Source organism: Vigna umbellata, chromosome 1 (genome assembly GCF_029865625.1).
Source record: "Vigna umbellata cultivar VRB3 chromosome 1, Vumbellata_1.0, whole genome shotgun sequence".
Lineage (NCBI taxonomy): Eukaryota > Viridiplantae > Streptophyta > Magnoliopsida > Fabales > Fabaceae > Vigna > Vigna umbellata.
This window is the reverse complement of record NC_142165.1, coordinates 5548385-5571233: the sequence shown is the minus strand read 5'-3', so window position 1 is coordinate 5571233 and position 22849 is coordinate 5548385. Positions and strand designations below refer to the sequence as shown.

Sequence of the window (22849 nt, the reverse complement as noted above, 5' to 3'; positions counted from 1 at the left end):
AATCTATTTTGTATTTTTGTACACATTTTATTCTTTATATTTTTACAAACTCTATTATTTATAATTTTTACAAACATATATTGAATTTTTAAACTTATAAATCATTTTTCAATTTAATTTTATTCAAAACTTAATTATAAACTTAAAATTATTTATTATTTTTTCTTTTAAGTTCTAAATCTTTTTTAACAAACATATAAATAAATACCAACCCGTGCATAAATATAAATTTAAAATTAATTATCAATAAAAGAATATACCATAAATTAATCTAAACATTATCAAATACAATGCATCTTTAATCATATTATAAAAATATTAGTATTTAACGACATTTTTATTTATAATTTCTCTCTTAATTAATAATGTGATATCATTATTATCAACAACTATTTTCCCTTTCAATAATACTGATTAAGTATGGAAATTTTATCTTTTATCATTACTTCAATTTCAACTAAAAAGACGTTGACATAATTAATGTCCATTTATAAATAATTTAATTAGCAAACTATGTTTATTTACGTTGGTCTTAATTATTATTAACTAAAATCACTTTACTTCCCAACAAACAAGGAAAAAAATTTAAATTTCATTGTAATAATATCCAAATTACAAATTACACATTTTGTTTTATACAAAACATTCATACAGTGGTTAATTACAGAACTTTATAGATTACTATTGTCTTTCTTGATAACTCCGACACCTATTCACCGAACACAACCAAGGTCCACTTTCCGAGCATACATTTCGTGCAAGTTAATTACAAACCCTAAAAACGGAAAGAAGAAGGAAAATAGAAACCTCCCATGCCTATCATAATAAATCCATAATTGTCCATAAGTTTATGATTTCACGAAGTTGACTATTGAATAACCATTTTCCTGATTCTAGATATGCAACACATAATTTTTTTCCAAGGGCCCAAATATTGATCCATTTATTATTTCATCAAAGTCAGAAATAGGAGACTACTCTAAGAAACAAAGACGAGCCCTATTGCCCTATTTTTTCTTTCTTTTTCCCTCTTCTCTCTGTCTTCACTTTTTTTTTTGTTTTTTTTTTTGGGTTTTCGCTCCCTCGCAGATAGATATCCATTTTTTTATTCCCATTTCTTTCTTCGTTCGCTTTTCGTTTTCCAGTCTTCAAAAACCAGACACGCGCCACTGTTGCTAGATTCACACCAACGCTCTCTTTTTTCGTTTTATTTTCTTTCTCCTCTGCCCCGGACTCCGATTCCGGGTCGGGTTGTGCCCGTTTTAACGACAGTGATGGGCGATCTTCATGCAAACGGTATCGTTTTCGGGGAGGATCGCCCGTGCGGGTCCTCGCCGCCGTCTCCGCCGCTTCCGATTTCAAATCCCGATCCGTCCTCCGTGGCGGCGGATGCCTGGGCGGCGGCCGAGCAAACCACCGGCGAGATTCTCCGCAGCATACAGCCCACGCTCGCCGCCGACCGGAGGCGGAGGGAGGTCGTCGATTACGTCCAGAGGCTCATTCGGTACGGCGCGCGCTGCGAGGTGATGTTGCTTGCTCTCTTCGATTCTCATCAATATTCAATTATGGTCGGTGTCACCGGCGTCGTTTTGGTTGCGTGGATGCTTGCTTTTTTTTTTTTTTGTATTGGATTCAGTTTAACGATCTTGGCGTGCTTGTTGGCTGTTTAGATTTTTGTTTTCATGGTTTTGGTGATTGTGAAGGTGTTGGACTCGAATTTGGACTTATTTGTGTTGTTTTGAGGGCGTTGCTTTTGAAATTAGGGCGACATTGATGAGAAATGATAACTTCTTCATTAGGAATTGTGGTAGTTGCAATGCTGAATTGATAATGGAATGAACTTGCTCTCTATCTGCTTTTCGTCAGGAAGTTGTCAGATTAGTCAAGTTCACTTTCGGTACTGGTAATTAGGGCAGCTAAATGTAAAAGAAAATGAGGTGTTGTTGTTCATGTCTTGAATGCTTTTGCTCTGAGTTGGGGCCATGGGACACAGTAAGGATTACCACTTCGAAATAGTGTTTAAGTTTGTTTTGTTACTTTATTTCTGTTACTTAGCTGTGGTGAACTCGTATTAATGTCAGTAATTGGACACTTTACAGGAATTTTGAATATTTTTAGATGCTTGTACAACTTTTTTGCTATGTATTTATTATCCGTTCTATGAATGTGTATGTCACAATGATTAGGTAAATTGAAGTGCTTTATTATCTCTTAAATGACTTATGTTCACTTTTGACATATCCATTCTGTCTTTGATTTAAGACATGTGTTTTATGTTAATGTTATACTGATTTAAGTGTTGTAAAGCAGTGTTGTCTCTTTTAACTTTTTAAGTTTGCTGAATTCTAGTGCCTGCTGTATTGTTTCCATGTCTATCATGCTTTTGAGTATGATAAATATGGTGAAAATGAGCAAATCAGTTATTTGATGAGAAGTCAGTTGTTGAAGGGCATTAATTTTGTACTCATTTTGTCAGGTTTGATATCAAAGTGAGTTGTCAAGCATTCTATAAATTATTAATTATATTTTTAGATTTAAGAAATTCCTTAATGTTTATTCTGATAGCAAGTGCTTGACAACTAAGCTTGGAGACCATATCCATAAGGGTACAATAGCAACTCTGGTTTTTTAAATTAACATGCAGTCAATTTGACATTACATATGTTTTTATACCTCTTTCAAAACATCTGGATTTTGCACAAGGATTAAGAAAGGCATCGAATAAGCCCCTTACTAGAAAAAATAACTACATTTCCCAGAATTGTACTTTATCAGTATTACTATTAGTATGCGTGAAATGTTACCTGTTTCTAACCAAATATTCCAGAAGCTTAAGTGCATGTTTGGATTGAAGTGAAAGCAATGTTGTGACAATTGCATGAGTAAACTTGCTAATTCGCATGATCTTATGAGTTTTGGTGAGTCCCATGCTAATTTGCAGAGGGGACCACTGCTTATGCAAATCACGGTTTTCAGAAGAAAATTGCTGGATTGTTGATCCCTCCTATACTCTTTTTTAAAATAAATGAAGGATCCTGTATCTCCTATTGTTGTCGAACATTGCTATTGCTGTCACTGAATGTTTCCAACATTGTTGTCGGACGTTGCTGTCACCTTTGCAGGTTTAATTGAAAATGCTACATGACGGTGTTACATTGAGAAAATCATGAAAAATGTCATCGAGGATTTTTGGTCACCTTTTAGCAACTGCCATTCTTGTTATTGTCTTGCATTGAATGTGGCAGAGGTGATGACGTTTTAGTGTGTTGTAGAGGTGGAAGAGTCTAGTCACACGGTTAGGTGAGTGATTAGGGTTCACATCTAAAGAAACAAAATGATAAGGTGGGTTTTGGGCTTGCGGGTCAACTTGAAATGGGCCTTATGTTTGGGCCTATTATCATAATCTGTTTTTAGTGTGTTTGGGTCTTTGGTTCGTTTGGACATTATTTTATGTTCTTGGTGATTGATGACTTATTATGAATTCTTAGTTATTTTATTATAAGCTATTTTTTTTTATGTATATGGATGTATATAAATATAATTATATGCATTGTTGGAAGGATATTTGTCATCTGTGTTGATCTTTTTATGATCATTAAGGTACAAAATTTATCCACCCTTCCGTTGCTCAAGTTTGATAACATTAGTTGACAGAGCTTAAACGTACTTTTTATCCTAGTAGCAACAAATCCTCCCTTTCCAATTCATTAATTGGAATGCCAATTTTGTTTGGAATTTGCAAAAGTGCTTACATAAGTTTAAACCAGCATCTATAGACTTGCTCATATAGGCTTTGGTGCCATGTCCTATCATCCAGAATTTTAAGCTGTCAGGTAAAAGACCCAAGAGTGATATTGTTGCATCGTTAACGCCAGTGCCTCCCCCCACATCAAGTGTGGATAGGGCGTAGGTCCATTTATATTGTGTTATACTTGAAGTTTGTATTAGAAAAATGGGGTTGGAAAGAATTGAACTCTAGACCGTGAGGTACTAAAAGCTTTGATACCATGTCATTAACTAATTATGCCATATGGATGGTTTTATATTACACCTCTTACGATATCATTCGATTAATGCTCTCTCATTTCGTTTATTATTGATTTCAAGAGACAATAATAGGAAGAAATAATTAATGTCTTCTTGATATCCAAAAACTGTAGATAAGATAAAGCAAATATTTTCTAAAACAATGATGTATAATTCTTTTTGGCGTACATTAGTTTGGTGTTTTTCTATATGTGACAAAATGCACTTTTCTAACATTCCCTTTTATGCATATTGTTTGCTACATGTAAACTTATAATTGATTTGAGGCTGTAGTTGCTAAAAAGCACATGCCTTAAGAAAGGTGTCAACATTATTAAAAACCACAAACAGTATGATATGTGACTACTTTGCATTAAGTTCCATTTAAATAAGGAAATTTGCAGTGATCTCCTTTGAGGTGATTCTCATTACTCTATAACCTTCCTTGTTTGCAGAATAAAACCAATATCCTTTCTTTATTTTGTGCACTGCTCTTGCACCCATGTACCCTTGTTTATTTATGTCGGTGATCCCATGTCGAATAGATATATGGTCAAATTTAAATGCGTAAGTTGGTGTAAGTCTTACTTTATAAGTTGGTTTTGTGAGGTTAAGTTAGGTTTAAAATCTATTTCCTTAGAGTTTTATACCGATCTCCCTCTTACTTTATGTTTAACCTTATAAAGTGACCCATAATTATAACCAACAAAATGAGGTGAGTGTAATTTTCCAAGCAAGGAATGTATTGGTGTAATAAGTGCGAATCATTGAGGTGAATGCAATATCTTCTATAAATATATTGTCTATTGACGCCACAATTTAATCTATGTATGAAAAACAGCTTTTGGTGAGCATTGCACTCAACAAATACTTATGTTCTTGTCCGTACCTTTCTTTATCTCATCAATTATTGTTTATTAGCCATAAGTTAACTTGTGTTTGTAATAACTATTTTTAGAGTATATTTGGAATCAAATATTTGAAGAATCAAGAGTTGATTTGATGAATGAAAATATTTTTTTGGAAAAAAATTGTTATGAAGTTATACCATAGAAATTGATTTTGGTTTGGAAAAGCTGTTCCGTTTGTTATATTGTACTAATTTAAATCCATTTAAAACCAAATGGATTTGAGTAGATTTGTTTTTGGTTTGAGTTTAATTGCCATTTGATTTCTGTTAATTATATAAAATCAATTAATTTAATGTTAATGTGACTTAAAATCAATTTATCCAAGCAAACTTGGAATTTGATTTCTAAATCAATTCAAGTCTTATTTTTTATGCTGATTTCTAAGCATAAGATTTTTTTTATCAAAATCAAGTAAGATTGCTCTTGTTTTTAGTGATTCCAAGCCCAACATTAAGCTTATTTTTTGTTTATACTTTCATGTTCGTAAATTTAATTAAATTTTGATTTTTTTTTTCCGAATTCTTGTAGTTTCCTCGATTTTTTCTTCTAATACCTCTGTAGTTTTTCTGTATGGCAACTATTTACCAATTACTCAAGTATAACATTCATAGTCAATTACTCAAGCATACATTCATGGTAATAATTAGAGCGGAAAAAGTCCAATTAACAAAGGAAGTTTTTCTACCCTCATCTATGGACACATGGTTATGTACTCAACTGAATTTGTTAATAAGGAGTTCATCCTATATAGTTAAGAATATCTAGATTATATATGTAGAATGTTTTTCTTTATTCCCATATCAGGTCTTTGTTAATAGAAAATATTAAATCTCCTCTATTTATTGTTTTAATTCCGTTTTCTAAATATAAGTAAATCACCCGAACTGTCTCAGAAACACATGGTCTTGGTTCAATGTTTCTCTCTTCTCTATAGTTTAAAAGACTTAGTGTTTCAGTTATTTTATAATCAGCAAGGTTCTAAAGGCATCGGTTGCTTGAACAAGAACAGTGTGCCTAAGGGGCCATTATGTTGTCTGACTAAAGGTGCTGAATTGATATTACCCGGGACACCTTCCAGTGCAATGGTTGTACTGGATGTATGTGATTGGTCTAAAGTATTGTGGTTGTCAAGTCCCCCATCAGGTATTCTGGGATGTTTGGTATAGTATTTAAGTGCTTGGTTCTTCCCCTTTATTACTGAATTTTAATGCTCGATGAAGTATTTGAGTGTGGGGTTCTCCCTCTTTAGCGAGTTCCCCAAATGCTTGAGTGCTTATCAATGCACTACAATCTATTGTTTTTATTTTAGTTCCTTTCAATTTAAAAGAAGATATTTCTGCCATATAGATCGAGGCTGGTGGTTTGTTCCTTTTTTCTTCTGTAGGGCTTATTCAATTTAATGCAGCTGATTGCTGTGCAGATTTTGATGAATAAATGTTGTTGACTTCAGGCAGTGATTGGCAGGGTTCTTTCTAATGTGGTATACATATTGATGTTAAATATTATTCATTGCAGGTTTTTCCATATGGATCAGTTCCATTAAAAACATATCTTCCAGATGGAGATATTGATTTAACTGCACTCAGTTGTCAAAACATTGAGGATGGCTTGGTATCTGATGTTCGTGCTGTTCTTCATGGAGAGGAAATTAATGAAGCAGCTGAATATGAAGTGAAGGATGTTCGTTTCATTGATGCAGAGGTTATTTCTGCTTTCTTAATTGATGGCTTATCAGAAATTGAATGCATTTTAGTTTAAGTTTATTTTATGCCAACTGCCTAAGTAAATTAGAAATATAGAGTTGTCAACTTGTTATGACTCATGAGCGTGGAAAAAGTTGGATCTGTATTTGCTTTTACATTTTACTGGAGGAGAATATTTTTCACTCAAGTATATGCGCAAGCATTTTTTTCTCCTGTATTGGAACTTTGAGTTGTTTAAAAGCATCCAAATAATTGCTTCTTGGTTCCCCCTATTTCTCTTCCCGTAAGTTATGGAAATTTGCTTCTCAATTTGTTATTGTTGAAAGTCTCACATCGACTAGAGATAAGACCAATTTAAAGTATATAAGTGGTGCAAACCTCACCTTACAAGCCGGTTTTGTGGGGTTGAGTTAGTATTAAAGTCCACTTCTTAACATGGTATCAGAGCTATGATAAAGCCTATCCTAATGATATTTGTTGTTTGTTGGGCATGTTGTTCCAACCTGTTATCGGGTCGTTATCGGACCACCCATTAATGTCTAGTCTCACGCTCGAAATGATGTCTATACCTCAACGTGAGAGAGGTGTGTTGGAAGTCCCACATCGACTAAAGATAAAACCAATTTAAAGTATATAAGTGAGTGAAAACCTTACCTTATAAGCCGGTTTTGTAGGATTGAGTTAGGCTTAAAGTCCATTTCTTAACAGTTACTTCAATCTATGCAAGGGTAGTTTATTTTGATAGCTTTGACTAGATCTAGAGCAGCACCTGGCAATTCTTGTTGATTTTAGATTTATTTATGTTTTCTCATCGTACATGGATAATCAGTGTATTTGTATAACTTTTCTAAGTTGATATGCTAGGCTGATTTTGATGCACAGTTCGTTGTGGGCATACCCTTTGTATTTCAGTATTCCTTATATACCTATTGAAATATTTTATTCATCCATGATGCCTAACGTGCATCTTTGTTTGGTTTAATATTTGTGAATTGATTTTTACTTTTATTTAATGTGTTGATATTTTTATAGTTCATATGTTGGGGTTTCTTTTTCTGCAGGTTAAGCTTGTTAAATGCATAGTACAGGATATTGTTGTAGACATCTCTTTCAATCAGTTAGGAGGACTCAGTACATTATGCTTTCTTGAGAAGGTATTACTGACCTCTGAAGGCCACAACAATAATTTTAATACAATTCATCCTCGCTTAATGTTTCAGATAGCATAATGATATTTTCTTCCATTTTCTTTATTTTGTTTGAGTCTCAAGACTTAAGAAACAAGTATTATATATTGCAATCTATATGCATCCACATGTTGCAGTCTGGAGTATTGTGTTACTACACTTTGACTCTACCTTTTGTTTTATATTATAATATTATATAGCACATATATTCCTGGTGTATGGTATTATATAAATTCTGTTCTTATAATTTATAGGTTGATCAACTTGTTGCCAAGGATCATCTTTTCAAACGTAGTATTATCCTGATTAAAGCTTGGTGCTATTATGAGAGCCGTGTACTGGGTGCTCATCATGGTCTGATTTCAACATATGCTTTGGAAACCTTGGTTCTGTATATTTTCCATCAGTTTCATGTATCCTTAGATGGTCCTCTAGCAGTAAGTTCTCCATCAAATATACTTGGATCATACTTTTGCTTATGGAAAAGAAAATCAGCATCAGATGATGATGGTGATGCGTCCTTTCAGTAAGAATTTTGTCCACTCTGCCCTTTTTCCAGGTTCTCTACAGATTTTTGGACTACTTCAGCAAATTTGATTGGGACAACTATTGTGTTAGTTTGAAGGGACCAGTTAGCAAATCTTCTCTGCCTAATATAGTAGGTAGGCATATTTTTCTTTTTTTTCTTTTTGGTTTTGTCAAGCAGCTTTATGTTTTTTATTGGTTTCTTGCTGTGTGAAGCTGAGGTTCCTGAAAAGGGAGGAAATACCCTACTGACTGAAGAATTCATTAGAAGCTGTGTGGAATCATTCTCAGTACCATCAAGAGGGCCTGATTTAAATTTGCGTGCATTTCCCCAGAAACATCTTAACATCATTGATCCATTGAAGGAAAACAACAATCTTGGCCGGAGTGTCAATAAAGGCATGTAATGTTTAACTTTTAGTCTCCATGACTATTGAATTGTGTTTTAATGTTGTGGTTGGGTTCTTTACCTATATTTGTCATGTTATCTTGTTTTTTAAAGATTGTTTCGTTTAAATCCTTTTAAGGGGATAATCTTTACCATTGAATTTATTGAGAGATAACTATATTCTTCTTCCAAAGATGTTAGAGATCTCACATTGATTAGAGATATAATCAATTAAGTATATAAGTGGATGAAAATCAGTTAAAAACTGATTTTGATGTTGAATTAGACTTAAGATCCATTATTATGATAAGATCAGAGTCTGGGTTTATTGGGCCTATCATGTCATTTGCTATAGGGTCAGTATTGGATCATCCATAAATATTTATTCTCGTGAGTTGTCTAGTCCTCTGCCTAAAGGGGGTGTGTTAGAGATCTATATTGACTAAAGATATGATGAACTTATAATATATAAATCAGTTAAATCTCATATTACAAACCTGTTTTGTGAGGTTGCGCAAGACTTAAAGTCAACTTTCAGGAGAGGAGATTTAAATATGATGATATGAGCATTGTAAAACCTTGTAAAAAAGAAGGAAAGAGTAGAAAAGCATTGTGCTGACCTTCACTATTGAAGTGTTGAAAAATACAGGTATACACTAAAAGAGGGTTGAATAGTGTTAGATAATCTTGAAAAAATTTTCAAATACACAATTCTAAAAGCTTTTAGCGAGGACAAGAGTAAATACTGAGTTATTTTCAATCTCTTTTACAACCCATAAAGGATTCCACTAGTTACAATGAATACAAATGAGTTTTTACTTTGCTACTCCTGACTTAAGTATTTTTTGTCTTTTCTAGCTACAAATATTCCCTATGCCACTTCTTGCACCCTTAAACACCGGAGCTTAATAATACAATTTAGTCTTTTTTATTGAGTGTTAGGTTCCTTTATCAAGAAACCTAAACAATAGCCTCTCTTCTCACTCAAACACTGAACAACAAAAATGAAAGTATGTATGTATGTATTATTATTGATTATGTAAAGTATAGAAAATTACAAGTGTAATCTCCCCCAAGGAAGCCTATCTTCCTCCACTAGCAAATATGCTCAGTCTATACTCAAAATGAAATGACCTACCTGAATAGAGTTATACTCAAAATGAAATGACCTACCTGAATAGAGTTATAGGAAGACTATTTATAGTGTCGCCTTCCCAAGCCCTAACCTTTCTGCTAACCCAAATTGCTTCTACTAAATACAGTTCGGTCTACCCTTTCATTTTCCCTCCTGGCTAGTGTTCGGTCTACACTCCCATCCTCCCTTCTGGTTACCGTTCGGCATCTACTTCCCTCCTTCCTTCCTGCTACCGTTCGGCCCTTAACTCCCTCTTCCCTTGCAACCACCGTTCGGCCCTTAACTCCCTCTTCCCTTGCAACCACCGTTCGGCCTTTAACTTCCCCTTGCCTTATCGTGATACCGTTCTGTCCACTTCTCCTCTCTTACACCGTTCGTCCTAACTTCTCCTCTCTTACCCCGTTCGGCCTAGCTTTCCCCTTGTCTTACCGTTCGGCCTAGCTTCCCCTCTCTTACTCCGTTCGGCCTAGTTTCCCCCTTGCCTTACCGTTCGGACCGTTCCGCCTCGCTTCCCCCTTTCGTTCTGTTCGGCCTCACTTCCTCTTTGCCTTACCGTTCGGCATTATGTTACTTCCCTCTTTTATTCCTAACATTGAGCCACTCTTGGTTTTTACAAATATATAAAGCTATTACAAGAACTGATCAATACTCAAAAAGTGAATTTAAGGATTTCTTTGACTTTCCTCACTTCTATATCGGCAACCACTTTATTAAAGGTTAGGTTTTCCAATGTTTTGGATTCTGACTTGATAAAACACATGATTTAATTCTATAATAAAATCATAGACCCTATCTTGTTCCATAAATTCCTTCATAACAACATCTTTTGCACAATTAGGCCTCATTACATTGTAATAATGTAATTTCATTCGAAGTTACTGTACATCATACACTTGATTAGCATCTCTAGCCTTGGAATAAGTTTTCTCAGTTGCATCTTAAACTTCGTTTGCTGTGCTGGGAAACATGGTGGTATCACTAATCAATGTATTTGTAGAATTCCCAGCCAAGCAAAGATCAATGTCTCTTTCTCATCCCATGCTTTTGGGACTCCATACTTTGGTCTACACGAGACTATGTATACTTTGTTTGATATAGTTTCCATGGACACAAAGAAGTATAAAAAAATAGTTTTAGAGGCCTTGCTTTTGTTCAATGTCTCTTCCTGATGATTGCATTATATTTTCTCTTTCAGGGAACTTTTTCCGAATACGCAGTGCTTTTAAGTATGGTGCCCGTAAACTTGGCTGGATTCTTATGTTATCAGACGATAAAATAGAAGATGAGCTTATTAGGTTCTTTGCAAACACCCTGGAAAGGCATGGAAGCACTCAGGTGAATATAGACAAGTCAGTTTTGAGCTCATCTACAGCATCCAAAAGGGATGCAGGACCTGGAAATCAACATAATTATGAAAGCAGAGAGGAAATCCAAGATGACTCCTCTTTGGCAGGGGAGTTCCTTGATTCCTCTGGGGATGGAAATGCAGTCGCAAGTTATAAACTTAGTGAAGATTCTAGGGATTTTGCAACATCTGGGGTATTGGATATAGCAAGCGCTAATGATTTGTCATATTGTTCAAATGGGCGAATTGAAAGTAATATTTCAAGCAGTGAACCTGCTCTAAATACTGTTATTGATGAAGGTATAGTGAGCAATTCTCCCAGATCACATACTGATGAAAAGAATATGGCATCTTATGGTTCAGCTGTTTCAACATATGCTAATATCCTTGAAAATAATTTTTTTCATGGTGATAGATACACCACTAGTGTTTCTGGGGGTACTGAAGCTTCAATGTCGTTGTTGGACCTTACTGGGGATTATGACAGTCACATCGGAAACTTACAATATGGTCAGATGTGTAATGGTTATACTGTCTCTCCTGTTGTGCCTAGCCCTCCTAGATCTCCGAAGTTCCCAAAAAATAGGAATCCATGGGAAACTGTTCGTCAATGTGTACAAATTAATCACAGTCTTCGATCTCAGGCAAACTCAAATTGTGTCATTGGGCAACAAGTTTACGTCATAAATCATCCTACACTTCCAATGACAACTTTTGCTTCAGAAGAAAAAAGGAAAATTCGAGGAACAGGCGCATACTTTCCTAACATGGTATTTAATGTTTATAGTTATTAAAACTAGACAGACACCTCTAATATATGCATACCCATACTTTCTAGTGATTTAGTCATCATCTAATAATTGTTAAGCTTTTAATTTTGCAGACTTCTCGTCCGTACAGGGATAATAGGCCAATTCCAGGAAGGGGAAGGGGCCAAGCACCAGGTTCTCATGGGCATCTGCAGAGACACACTCGTAACAATGGCTTGGCCCTAGCTCCACAAGAAATGAATTTGTCTTCGGAAGGAACCTTTGAATATTCTCTAGAAGGATACTCTCCTATTGGTAGCACCAAAGCAAGATCATCTGAAACCTATTTCCCTCAACCTTCTACATGGGGGTCACATTATACCAACGGTTTCCTTCACTCATCTGAGAAACTTGAATCTGGATCTGTGGTCCCTCAGCTTCGTGTAGCCTCAAGAACTGACATGAGCAATTACCCAGACTCTGGGATTTCTACATCTAGGGGCACTGTGCCTAACACGGGGGTGGTGACAGAGGAGAAGCCTAATTCATTGTCTGTAGTTGATTCCAAAAGGTAATATAATTCTTCCAGTGTTGATTACTTTGTTGCTACTGAGATTATTTATGATGTTAAATGATAGCAACTTTCATTAGAGATTAAAGCACTAAAATTATAGTTTGTACTCCTAGTTTTCATCTTCTTTAAAGGGGGTGTTGGTTTGAGATTCAGGATTGACGAGCAAGCTTATCATTTGAAGAATGAAGATGACTTTCCTCCACTTTCCCACTGAGTGCCAGTGAAGGATGGTGAATATGTAATAGCATTAGCAGTAATGGTCAATACATGGAAACTATTATGACTTGCCTACCTTTCAGCAGGTGCTACCAAAGGATGGTGATTTTGTAAGAAGTAAGAACAATGTGCATTCGTCTCAAAAAAGAAGATAGCTTCCCTCGACACTGGGTCTCTCCTAGAGATTGGAGAACAGATAGAAATGAGAGTACCAAATAAGTAGAAAACTGCTGGGAGTAGCCTTAGAAACTAACGAAATAGACTAAACTAGATGGAGTGTTATGTTATCCGTGTTCCCTCTTTTCTTCATTTGGTCCTTTGTACAAAAGGTGCATGTATATTCTGGTTTCTTTTTTGCCTCTTACATCCGTTTTTATTTTTCATTATTTAGGGATGTATATATCAGGTGATTTCCTGAGGTTGAGTTTATAGTTCTGTTCTGTTGTTTGTAGCTTTGAAGTGTACAACTGAAGGTTTAGATATCTTACTGAAATGGATACCCAAAATTTTCTCAGTTTCAGAAAGTATATTTAGGTATTTTCTTTGGAATTTGGGTGTTCGCCCATGATTTTATTCATGACCTTGCTTGATGATCACAAAATTGAAGAAAGGTCTGAATGGCTGAAATGCTATGTCAGTGAGGAGAGGCCACTGGAGAAATCAGTGATTCACCTAAATCTTTATTGGTCGTTTTTGTTTGCTTCCTGTTGAACATGGTCGATGCAATATGATAGATTGGGTGTTGAATTGTGTTTTATTAATCAGCAGGGATATGTGAAATCTGAAGTAGTGTACTGAGGAAAAGATGACGGAGTCTCTCTTAAGATTGTTTAGTCTTTATGTGAAAAGAAAACAGTAAGAGTTTGTTGAAATCTGGAAAGAGTTGGAAGAGGATTGAAGAAAGCTTCAATAGAAGCATTACACAAGACCTTCAAGTGTTTTTTTTGTCTTTCGTGAATGTAGTCTTTTTAGTACAGTGACTTTATTCGATTCATTTTGTGATTTCACTTGGTGAGATTAGCCCAGCCCCAGATGTTACTGTATCTGACTATAGATGCTTGATGCGTGGCTGATGTTTTTCCTAGCAATATGTTGTCTTTAATTTTATATAAATTAAGACGAAATATTGTTCGGTTTATATGATATTTTATACTTATTTTTGTTCATGACAGCAGTGTCTCTGGTGGAGTTCTTGGCCATTCGAATTGCCTTGATGACGCCCCCCAGAAAAATTCGTGGTAGTAATCATCATGTTGTGTAGCTCATAATGATAAGATTTTGTGAATAGACGTAGGCTTGATTGAATATAATCCAGCCAAAAGCAGGATTCAAATAGAAGAATTAGCATAATTTTTTGTTTGAATGTGAGCTGTATTTTTACACTAGTGAAGATTTTATGGTTGTACATAAACTAGTTTTATCTTGGTAGGATGTTTTATCAGGCTATTTGGTGCGAAGAGAAACCCGAGTAGAATTGCCTTGTACTGTTTTTGTTGTCTACATTGTTTTTTAGTAGAACTAAAATATGTCATTTTCCAAACTTTTTTTTAAGCGAATATCTTAAAATTCAAAGATTATTGATTTTTTTTAGTCCCTGTATATAATTTTTACATTTAGATCTAAAATAATTTTCTCCTTTGAATCTTTACTTAATTATTTAAATGTTAATGTAATTACCAAAACGGAAAATATTAAGATAAAGGGCACTCTTTTTGTTTTTTTGTATTTTTAGTAAGATATTTCAGATGTGTTTTCTTCTTAAATGCAAGTTTAGTCATGTATATATAATATAAAAGCTTTCTTTGTTAAATAATATATAAACTCTTTTTATTAATATTTATATACAATTTCGTAAAGACAAACGTTACATTAAATCATTGAATGTATGTTTTTCTGTAATTTACTTCGTAAAAATTCCAAGTTCTAAGAGATGCTAAAACTAGATGGATTATAAAGTAATTTTAAACTTTCAGGAATTAAATTATATAAAAACGTATATTAGGAAGTATCAAAGTAAAATACTGCTATTTTAGAGGATAAATGATAAAATAAAAATTAATTTTTATGGGAAGTTCAAATTCTGATTTCTTAAAATCTTTTTGCAACTAAAGTCATTTTTCTTTTGCCTTATAGCTATTGAAACCAATTTGAATAGTCATGTTAGTTAAAAGACGCAAGGGACGAGAGTAAATTTAGAAAAAAAAAAAGAAAAATAATACTTTAATACATCCATATTTTTTATTTTTATTTGATATTATTCTTTCTTATTTTTTACTTTTTCTTTTTTAAAAAATTACAAAAAAATTACTTTTTTATAATTATTTTATCCTATAATATATGTCAAATATATTTAAATGTATCTACCTTATCATTACCAACAAAAATATTCTAATCTCATTCCTCAAATATAAAATCCACTGCAAAGTTTTTCACAAAAAGTGACATGCACCACTTTATCAACCTTATTCAAAATACATATCAATAAAGCCTCATTTATAAAATATCCTACTAAATGCAGAGGAAAAATTACAATTTTAATCTCTTTATTCTTTAATCAGTCAATTTTATTTTATGATTATCTCAAATATGAATTTAAGACGCATTAAACTAAATATATATATATATATATATATATTAAACTGTTACTTAGAAAACACAAAAGCACCAGTGGTCTAGTGGTAGAATAGTACCCTGCCACGGTACAGACCCGGGTTCGATTCCCGGCTGGTGCAGTTGTCGAGCTGTGACGAAACTGTGTTCGATGTTGTAGATGGGTCTATCACACTCTTCTGATCTTTCAGACGAATAGTAACACATCAGAGCTCAAAGTTAAAATTTTTCATCTTACTCATAATATTTTGAAGCTTAATAAGATATAATTCAATTATCTTCCTTCTCTTCTGCTCTTTATTTTGCATCTCTTATAACAGGTTCACATACTACCATATCCAATAAACTTAGCAGCTTAACACCTGCCACATTTCTAAGCACCATACCAGTTGATTCATGAATGTTTTGATGGCATTTTGTTTACACCTTGCAGGGAATGATTTCTTCCTTAAGGCTTTCAAAGATATAATTGTTGTCAGGTTCAATATCTATCACACTTGCAAAGTTTCTAAGAAAAAGATACCCTCAGTGTCAAATTCCAACTGAGTAAGCTTCTAACCTTAAATTTGGTGTGAAATGTCTATAGCAGTAAATACACTAGCCTCTTGCCTCTTTCTTTGTCTACCATTTTTTACCAAGGAATTTTATCCTTATGATAATTTCTGATGGATTGTTACAACACATCAGATGCCAAGGACATCAATTGACTTGAAAAGTACTTCATATTGCTCTAAAATTGTAGAAACATATCTTACATTTCTACTGAAGCTAAGTATGACTCTGTAATTGCAGATTCGATGATATCTCCTCCAAGGCGAAGTTTGTCATCTCTTTAGAGAAGCTTGTAAACGAAGGGTTCAGATTCAAGCATGGAATTTGAGAAATTTTTTAACACAGTTTGTAGTACCTAGGCAGTAAGGCAGTTTGGAGTACTTTGGCAGTTTGAACACACTTTGTAAAATCCATATACTCTCCCAAAGGTTTATAATTCTGTATAACCTTTTTTGAAGAGTATTCGTAAAATCTGTCAAGAATAGGTTTATGTATATACAATTTCATGTTTTAAAGTTTGTTGAATAACTCAACTATATGGAATTGATTTGTTTAGGAATTTGTTGGACAATTTAATTATATGAAATATATTTGCAAGGTGGGTGAGGAGAGTATTTCTTAGAGTTTCATAAGATAATAAAATAATAAAATAAAATTAGGTGGATTGGTGAGCCAATCTGACTCATAATGAGTTCAATCTGGATGAGTCGAGTTTAAATGAGTCAAGTTGAAAATTGACATGCATAAAGAAAATACATTTTTTTAAACCCAACTCAACTCAAATTTATGGTAGGCTAAGTTGGCTCGCAACTTGTAACCCATTTTGATAGTTCTAATTAACTGTTAATATAAGACTTACTATATCAGAGTTTACATTAATTGTCACAATAAATAACTACTATGTCAGGTCAAGATGGACCTGTCATGGTAAATTTGACTTTCTTTAAACTTGTTATGACAAACTCTATAATAACTATATTAATAAGTCCGCTTACTATGACAAAATTTTTGAAAATGTATCATAATAAATCCACTTATTATGTTAGCATTGTCAACTCATATCATAATAAGTTGAATTTATTAGAATGATTATTTAAGTAACATAATAAGTCAGATCTACTATGTGAGGTTTTCACACCGTCATAGGAAAAACACATATTTTATGTCATCCGACACTATAATGCCATAATACTTACCATAATAAGCTTTTTTTATCTGTCAAAATGTCCTGCGTATAATAGTGCACCTTAAAGAGAGGAAGGGTGGCTTATTCAAGGCTAGGGGTTACTTCCAAGAGTAAAGATTGGAAAAAACTTCAAGAGAGGAAGGAGAAGTTACTTCTTCAAACGAAGTTAACCTCAATAAAAAAAGGTTTCAATAATTTATGTTCATATTCTCTCTCTCTAAGAAGGGGAGAATGATAAGCCCCTAACCCTAGAATGGATGAAACACATGCTTAGGGAGAATGTTTAGAAGGAAAGTTTTTCATCTTCTTCTCATATTGGGTTTATATTTTCTTGTCTTAGAATAAATTTTAGACTCATGATTACTCTCTTGTATTTTTAGGATTGTTCTTGAATAAACCAAGTTTGATAAGAGCACACCTAATGGAGCTTGAAATCAAGACCCAACACCTTAGGGCTCACTTAAGAGTCAAGAGAGGTCATCTTTGACATTCTAGAAGTGGAAAAGTGTGCTCCTTGCTTTCTAAGGACAGGGGCTGCACGTGGTTGTGCAAGCTTCTAAAAACATGTCTTTATAGTTGCTAAGATGTCCATAGGTCCTCCTTGCTCTTTGGAATGCAGTATAACGACTCTCCCGATAATTTGTAACATTATCAATTTAGGTTTGCTAGTTTTGTTAGAATGAATTATAGTGTTTCTTCAATATCTTTATTTGATCTAGGAGGCATGGAGCACTACAAAAAAGAAGGGAATTACCGAAGGCCAAAAGCCCTCGGAAAATGCCATAAGCCGTCGGAAAAGTGTATTTACAGACGGCTTATCGACGACCAATAAGCCCTCGGTAAATCCCTTGTCGTTAACAATTACCGAGGGCTTCGGCCCTTCGGTAATTACCGAGGGGCATAAGCCTTCGGTAATTACCGAAGGGCATAAGCCTTCGGTAATTTCCGAAGGGCAAAAGCCTTCGGTAATTACCTAACGTGGGTATTTACCGGAGGTCGAAAGCCTTCGGTAAGTTGGAGGAAAATGTACGGAAAAATTGTATTTATGGCGAAACCAACAACATAAACAGACCTGCATAACAGTTTTCAATCACAAACAGACCTGCATAATGTGCATCTCAAAGATGCAATCATTGATCAATATCCATAGAACATACATTAATGTATAGAATATCCATTAATCCATTAATCCATAGAACATGTATTTATAGTTAAAACATAAAACAATCAATCTTAATGATGTTCTAACATCCAAAGTCACCAAGTTCATCTAACATCGAAATGATCGAAACTCCAAATGTTGTAATATCAAAATGTTTCTATAACAAGTAATAAGAAAATGAAACTAATAATGTACATAGTTATCATCAGAATTATCTTCATCATCCTGCTCCTCTATTGATGGCTGGACTGGTGTGGGTTGGACTGATGAGGGTTGGACTGATGTGGGCTGCTGAGGGGCAGCGGGTGACGAAGAGGGTCGTGGCTGGGTCGGAGGGATATTTTGTACGTCCTGTGAAGTTTCAGGCAACACTCTCATGACCAGGGCCTTAAAGTTTGTAAACTCTGCTCTCAGATCAGTGATTTCCTGGTCATGTTGCTCCAATGCCTGCGTGAGGCGGAGAACGACCTCGTCAGGAGCAGTGGTGGAAGAAGAAGGTTGGTGCTTCAAAGTACCTCCTCTCGATGTGCTATAGTTTGCAGCAAGTTGTCCTGCACCGTACAGTCGACCCTTTTTCTTGCCACCAACGATCTCGACCCAGCACTGTGTCTTACGTATGTCGTCTTCTGCGTCACTGCCATCATCCGGTGTAGGAGCTGACTCATGTTCAGATCTAACCTGTGAAAGTCTCGTAGAAAATTCTTCCTGTTGAAACATTAAAAGCAATGTTAGGAAATGATATAACATAAATGAAAAATTAGTAAGTCTTATAGTGTTATTTGCTTACATGAAGTGGAAAAGGACATCTTTGGCTTTAGCCACAGAGGAACCTAGTGATGGTGTCATGAACATGCCAGTTGTAGGTAGAGTTGAGCCACTGATAACTACACTTATGTGGAGGAACCTGATTTCACAGGCATTGTACCAGGTTATGGTACAACTGGTTTTAGAATCCACAACTCACACATAATATTCTTTATATATCCATATCAACCTTAGGATGAGTTAAAAATGGATGCCATTTACCTTGAGTTTATCTATTCTTTTATATTTAAAAAGACTAATCATGGGAAAGACCACCATATATGGTATTACCCTGTTGGAATCATAATGTACTTCCTTATAAAACCAAAGTGAAACGAAATGATGTTAAGCTCAACATGAGTTAAAGGAAACGTCATTTAGCTATTTTAAGAAGAAGTTCATTTTCATGGGATTGACACTACAAATTGCCATGAACTCAACCATACAAGTTTGCACTCACATTTTAATTAATTTCCTAAATAAACTCATGAACCAAATTTCCATTGTAGGATCATCAATCTATAACATTATTTATTTTCTAATGATGAAGGAATAAATTTGATTAATAAGAAGACTGGTACATATATTCTAAATGATATAAACCTCAATCTGGATTATGTATTTGACTACTACAACTTCAAGAGAAGCAAAACCAACATCAACATAGGGCTGACCCAGATACAGAAAATCCAGGTTAAGTAATGATTGAGAAAATCAACAATTATATTGTGGACTGTTTAAGAGACCTCACAGAAGTACATGTTTTAATATTTCTTAGGATGAAGTTTTCACCATGATCATTAACTGCATATATAAAATTTATTTTCTAATGACTAGTTTTCCTCACTACTTCACATAGATCTGATGTTCAGATCACAGGTGTCAAAGACAGGTACAACTACTTACCCAACTTTGTTATATGTTAGATCAAAATTTTATCATAATATTGCTCTTAAAAAGTTACAAACAAAACACAACTTAAAAAATATCATTTCCTATTATTCCAATGATGAAGATCAATTTCCTGTGACTAAACTGTTAGAATTGGGTTCCTATTATGTATATTTACTTCACATCCCGCTGTTTTTAGTATTTCTTGATATACGTTACATTAAAAATATATTGGTAAGTGTATGTATAATTTACTGGTATTCAAATATACTTACTGCTGACAGAATGTGTTCAAGTTTTAAATTAACATTTTCATGTTTAAAGTTCTATTAGGAATTACTTTTTGAGGATGTTTTTGGTTATTTTGAGCTAAATAGAACTTGTGTACGTAGTTTAGTCACTGTTTCAGGTGTCTGTTGTACATTTTCCACCTTCACTATTGCATTATTGTCAATTTCATGATGTGTATATATGTAGAAATTTCTGAACTGAGTACACAACTTTCCAACTACCTTTTACACTCCTTTCATTGTTGGCTAGGTATCTTATATGTTCAAACACTGTGCACCTATTCTGGCACATTCTATAGTTACAGACATTTGACCCTAATTGTTTGATTCTAGTGTGATCCACTTGTGTAAGCTACATTGTACAACTTGTGGACATTTTTGTTAGTGTCAATTGTTTTGAGCACACTTGAGGTACCAAAGGAAAATGTAGTTAAGTTTGGTGTTGAAGAAAAGTAGGAGTTGTTGTTGTATTGTGGTGTGAAAGGTGAATGATGAAGCGGAAGTCTTAGTGTTAACAGAGGGAACTTCCAGGGGAGACAGAGTGTGGAATAAGAGATGAAGAAAGGATAACAATAAGATATACAATGGACAAATAGGAAAGAGAAAGAATAAATTAAGTGAAATAGAAGTAGAAGTAAGGTCAGTGGCAGTGTGATAATAAATTGGTCATGACTTTAAAGGAGTGACAAAAGGCAAATGTTGTGGACTGTATTATTCTCTTTCGGATTTAATAATGAGATAGGAAGATGGGAAATTTTGCATAGGGAAAAACAGCATTCCAGGAGTACGAAATGGGTGGTGTTTTAAGTTCAAGAAATTTCCCATTTGGCAGGATCTTTAATTATGCCTCACTGTTCAATTGCTCTATTTCAGAATCATGTTCTAGGTCCATTAACAGAACATAAAGTTAAATCATTATAACTAAAACATACATAAATTCAGAACCACATAATGATAAATGTTGATAAAATTTTATATACGTGACACATAGATATGGGCCAAGGACAACTAAAAATAGCACTGGTATCCTTCTAAATTCTAAGGTGCCAGACAAGGCACCAATTATTAGAATCAGACATATATCAAATCAAATTGTTTATAATTTTCCTACTTCTTTCACATTTTAGGCTGATTTTTATACTCTTTCATTGCACTCATAACATGATGATGGTGTTTGAGTCAGGATCCAGGTTTGGGAAACTGAGAAAGTGGAGGCCAACTGGCCCAGTATGAAATTGTGTAAATGGTAAATGAGAGAGGGAAAATAAAAGGTAACTGTAAAGTTAATTCTGGTCATGGTAAAGGGCACACTTAACTGGTTTAAAAGTAACAAAAAGAAGGGTGATGTGCACTGAGTACATTGTATGAATATAATATTATATTGAACAAGAGGACTCAACCTAAAGAGAATAAAACCTCTAGGCTGATGTTTATTTGGTTATGAAGTCTGGGAACTTAATTTGTTGGTTCACTTAGTACTAGTTTAGTTATGAATAAGGAATTGTAAATTAGACTAACAAACTGTGCAACAAACAAGCGATTGAATCATAAGTATTGGTTGGATTGCTTGGCTGTAATGTACAGATTCACATAAAACAACCACAAAATCCAATACATACTTTTCACATAGTGATGTACAGTTTCATATGAAATCATCAAGAAGTAGAAGCATCCACAGCACTAAAAGAGGAACTTGTAAATGCAGTTAACTACAGCGGTGGAAGTTAGCAAACCTGATAAAAAGCTCCACAGCACCCTCTGCAATGGCAGCCCCAGCCCAAGTAGACCACCACTTAAAGCAGCACCCACAACACGTCACCACCGCAATGCCCTCGTCACGCTATCCACGAAGCACGACCCCTAGTGCCACAACCACAATCCAATATACAATGACTTGCAAGGAATTGCAAGAAATTGGAAGCAGGAAAACAAATATCAATCAATTACGGAGCAAGCCCAAAACCTAAAATTCACATTAACAGAACACTAACCTTAATGCAATCCTAGCGGCAACACCGTCCCTACTCCACGGCAGCCGCAATAAATGCCCCAATCACCGTCCACGAACACCCTTCCCAGAGAATCACTCAACAAAAGCTCCAACCGTACCGAATGAAGGAGGACGCCTCAGTCACCAACCGTCCTCACATCGTCAACGACAACCGGTGTCCCGCCTCACTAACACGACCGAAGGAAGGATGACGCAGTTACGCACGCCCTGACAACCTCCGTGAGCACACTGACACAACGCGCCTGAGGAGAGGATTCGCAGGGAGAGGGATATAGGGTTTGGTCGACGAGCTCGAAATGGGAGAGGGAAAACAGAAGTTTTGGTTTTAATTCACCCTCATACATATCGACGGCCTAAGACCCTCGGTATTTAAAATCACCACTTAATTACCGCCTGCATAAGGACCTTCGGTTAAGAGCCGCCGCTATTTTGCGCTATTTTTGTAGTCTATACCGACGACTTCCAGACCTTCGGTAATAGCCTAAGTGACCGTCGGTAAAGCACTTTTATCGAAGGCCGTGAGACCGTCTGTAAATACCCTTCGGTAATACGCCAATTTCTTATAGTGGAGCAAGCTCAACAAA

At 34.8% G+C, this 22849-nt stretch overlaps 1 protein-coding gene, 1 long non-coding RNA gene and 2 other non-coding genes across 7 annotated transcripts; 3 read left to right on the top strand and 1 right to left on the bottom strand.

The window, feature by feature from the left end:
• The first annotated feature begins 877 nt into the window (after positions 1 to 877).
• Positions 878 to 14259, top strand: LOC124829797 (PAP/OAS1 substrate-binding domain superfamily). Of its 4 annotated transcripts, none has more exons than XM_047303366.2 (9): positions 878 to 1523; positions 6453 to 6638; positions 7702 to 7794; positions 8082 to 8264; positions 8387 to 8489; positions 8569 to 8751; positions 11071 to 11990; positions 12104 to 12540; positions 13932 to 14259. In XM_047303366.2, exons 1-9 carry the CDS (start codon positions 1275 to 1277, stop codon positions 13999 to 14001), a joined length of 2424 nt encoding a protein of 807 aa, XP_047159322.1. In that variant the 5' UTR covers positions 878 to 1274; the 3' UTR covers positions 14002 to 14259. The 4 variants fall into 4 exon arrangements, with proteins under 4 accessions (XP_047159322.1, XP_047159323.1, XP_047159328.1 ...); XM_047303367.2 differs by having other exon boundaries at positions 879 to 1523; positions 13935 to 14259; XM_047303372.2 differs by lacking the exon at positions 13932 to 14259 and adding an exon at positions 13528 to 13925 and having other exon boundaries at positions 879 to 1523.
• Positions 14260 to 15420: 1161 nt separating this feature from the next.
• TRNAG-GCC (transfer RNA glycine (anticodon GCC)) lies at positions 15421 to 15491 on the top strand. The gene has a single exon. It is a non-coding gene; the product is annotated as a tRNA-Gly (tRNA).
• A 6-nt stretch (positions 15492 to 15497) lies between these two features.
• On the top strand, positions 15498 to 15584 carry LOC124829803 (small nucleolar RNA snoR114). The gene has a single exon (XR_007028125.2). It is a non-coding gene; the product is annotated as a small nucleolar RNA snoR114 (small nucleolar RNA).
• Positions 15585 to 18314: 2730 nt separating this feature from the next.
• On the bottom strand, positions 18315 to 22594 carry LOC148204469 (uncharacterized). The gene is made up of 4 exons (XR_015784546.1): positions 22246 to 22594; positions 21988 to 22147; positions 19057 to 19173; positions 18315 to 18974 (listed from the first exon to the last, which is right to left on the bottom strand). It is a non-coding gene; the product is annotated as an uncharacterized LOC148204469 (long non-coding RNA).
• Positions 22595 to 22849: the final 255 nt, after the last annotated feature.

Bases quoted from the DNA above. Each gene is read 5' to 3' on its own strand.
- LOC124829797 (XM_047303366.2), top strand. From the start codon at position 1,275: ATGGGCGATCTTCATGCAAACGGTATCGTTTTCGGGGAGGATCGCCCG. The intron at 6,639-7,701 runs GTTATTTCTGCT...CTTTTTCTGCAG, and splicing joins TTCGTTTCATTGATGCAGAG to GTTAAGCTTGTTAAATGCAT. The intron at 8,752-11,070 runs GCATGTAATGTT...TTTCTCTTTCAG, and splicing joins TGGCCGGAGTGTCAATAAAG to GGAACTTTTTCCGAATACGC.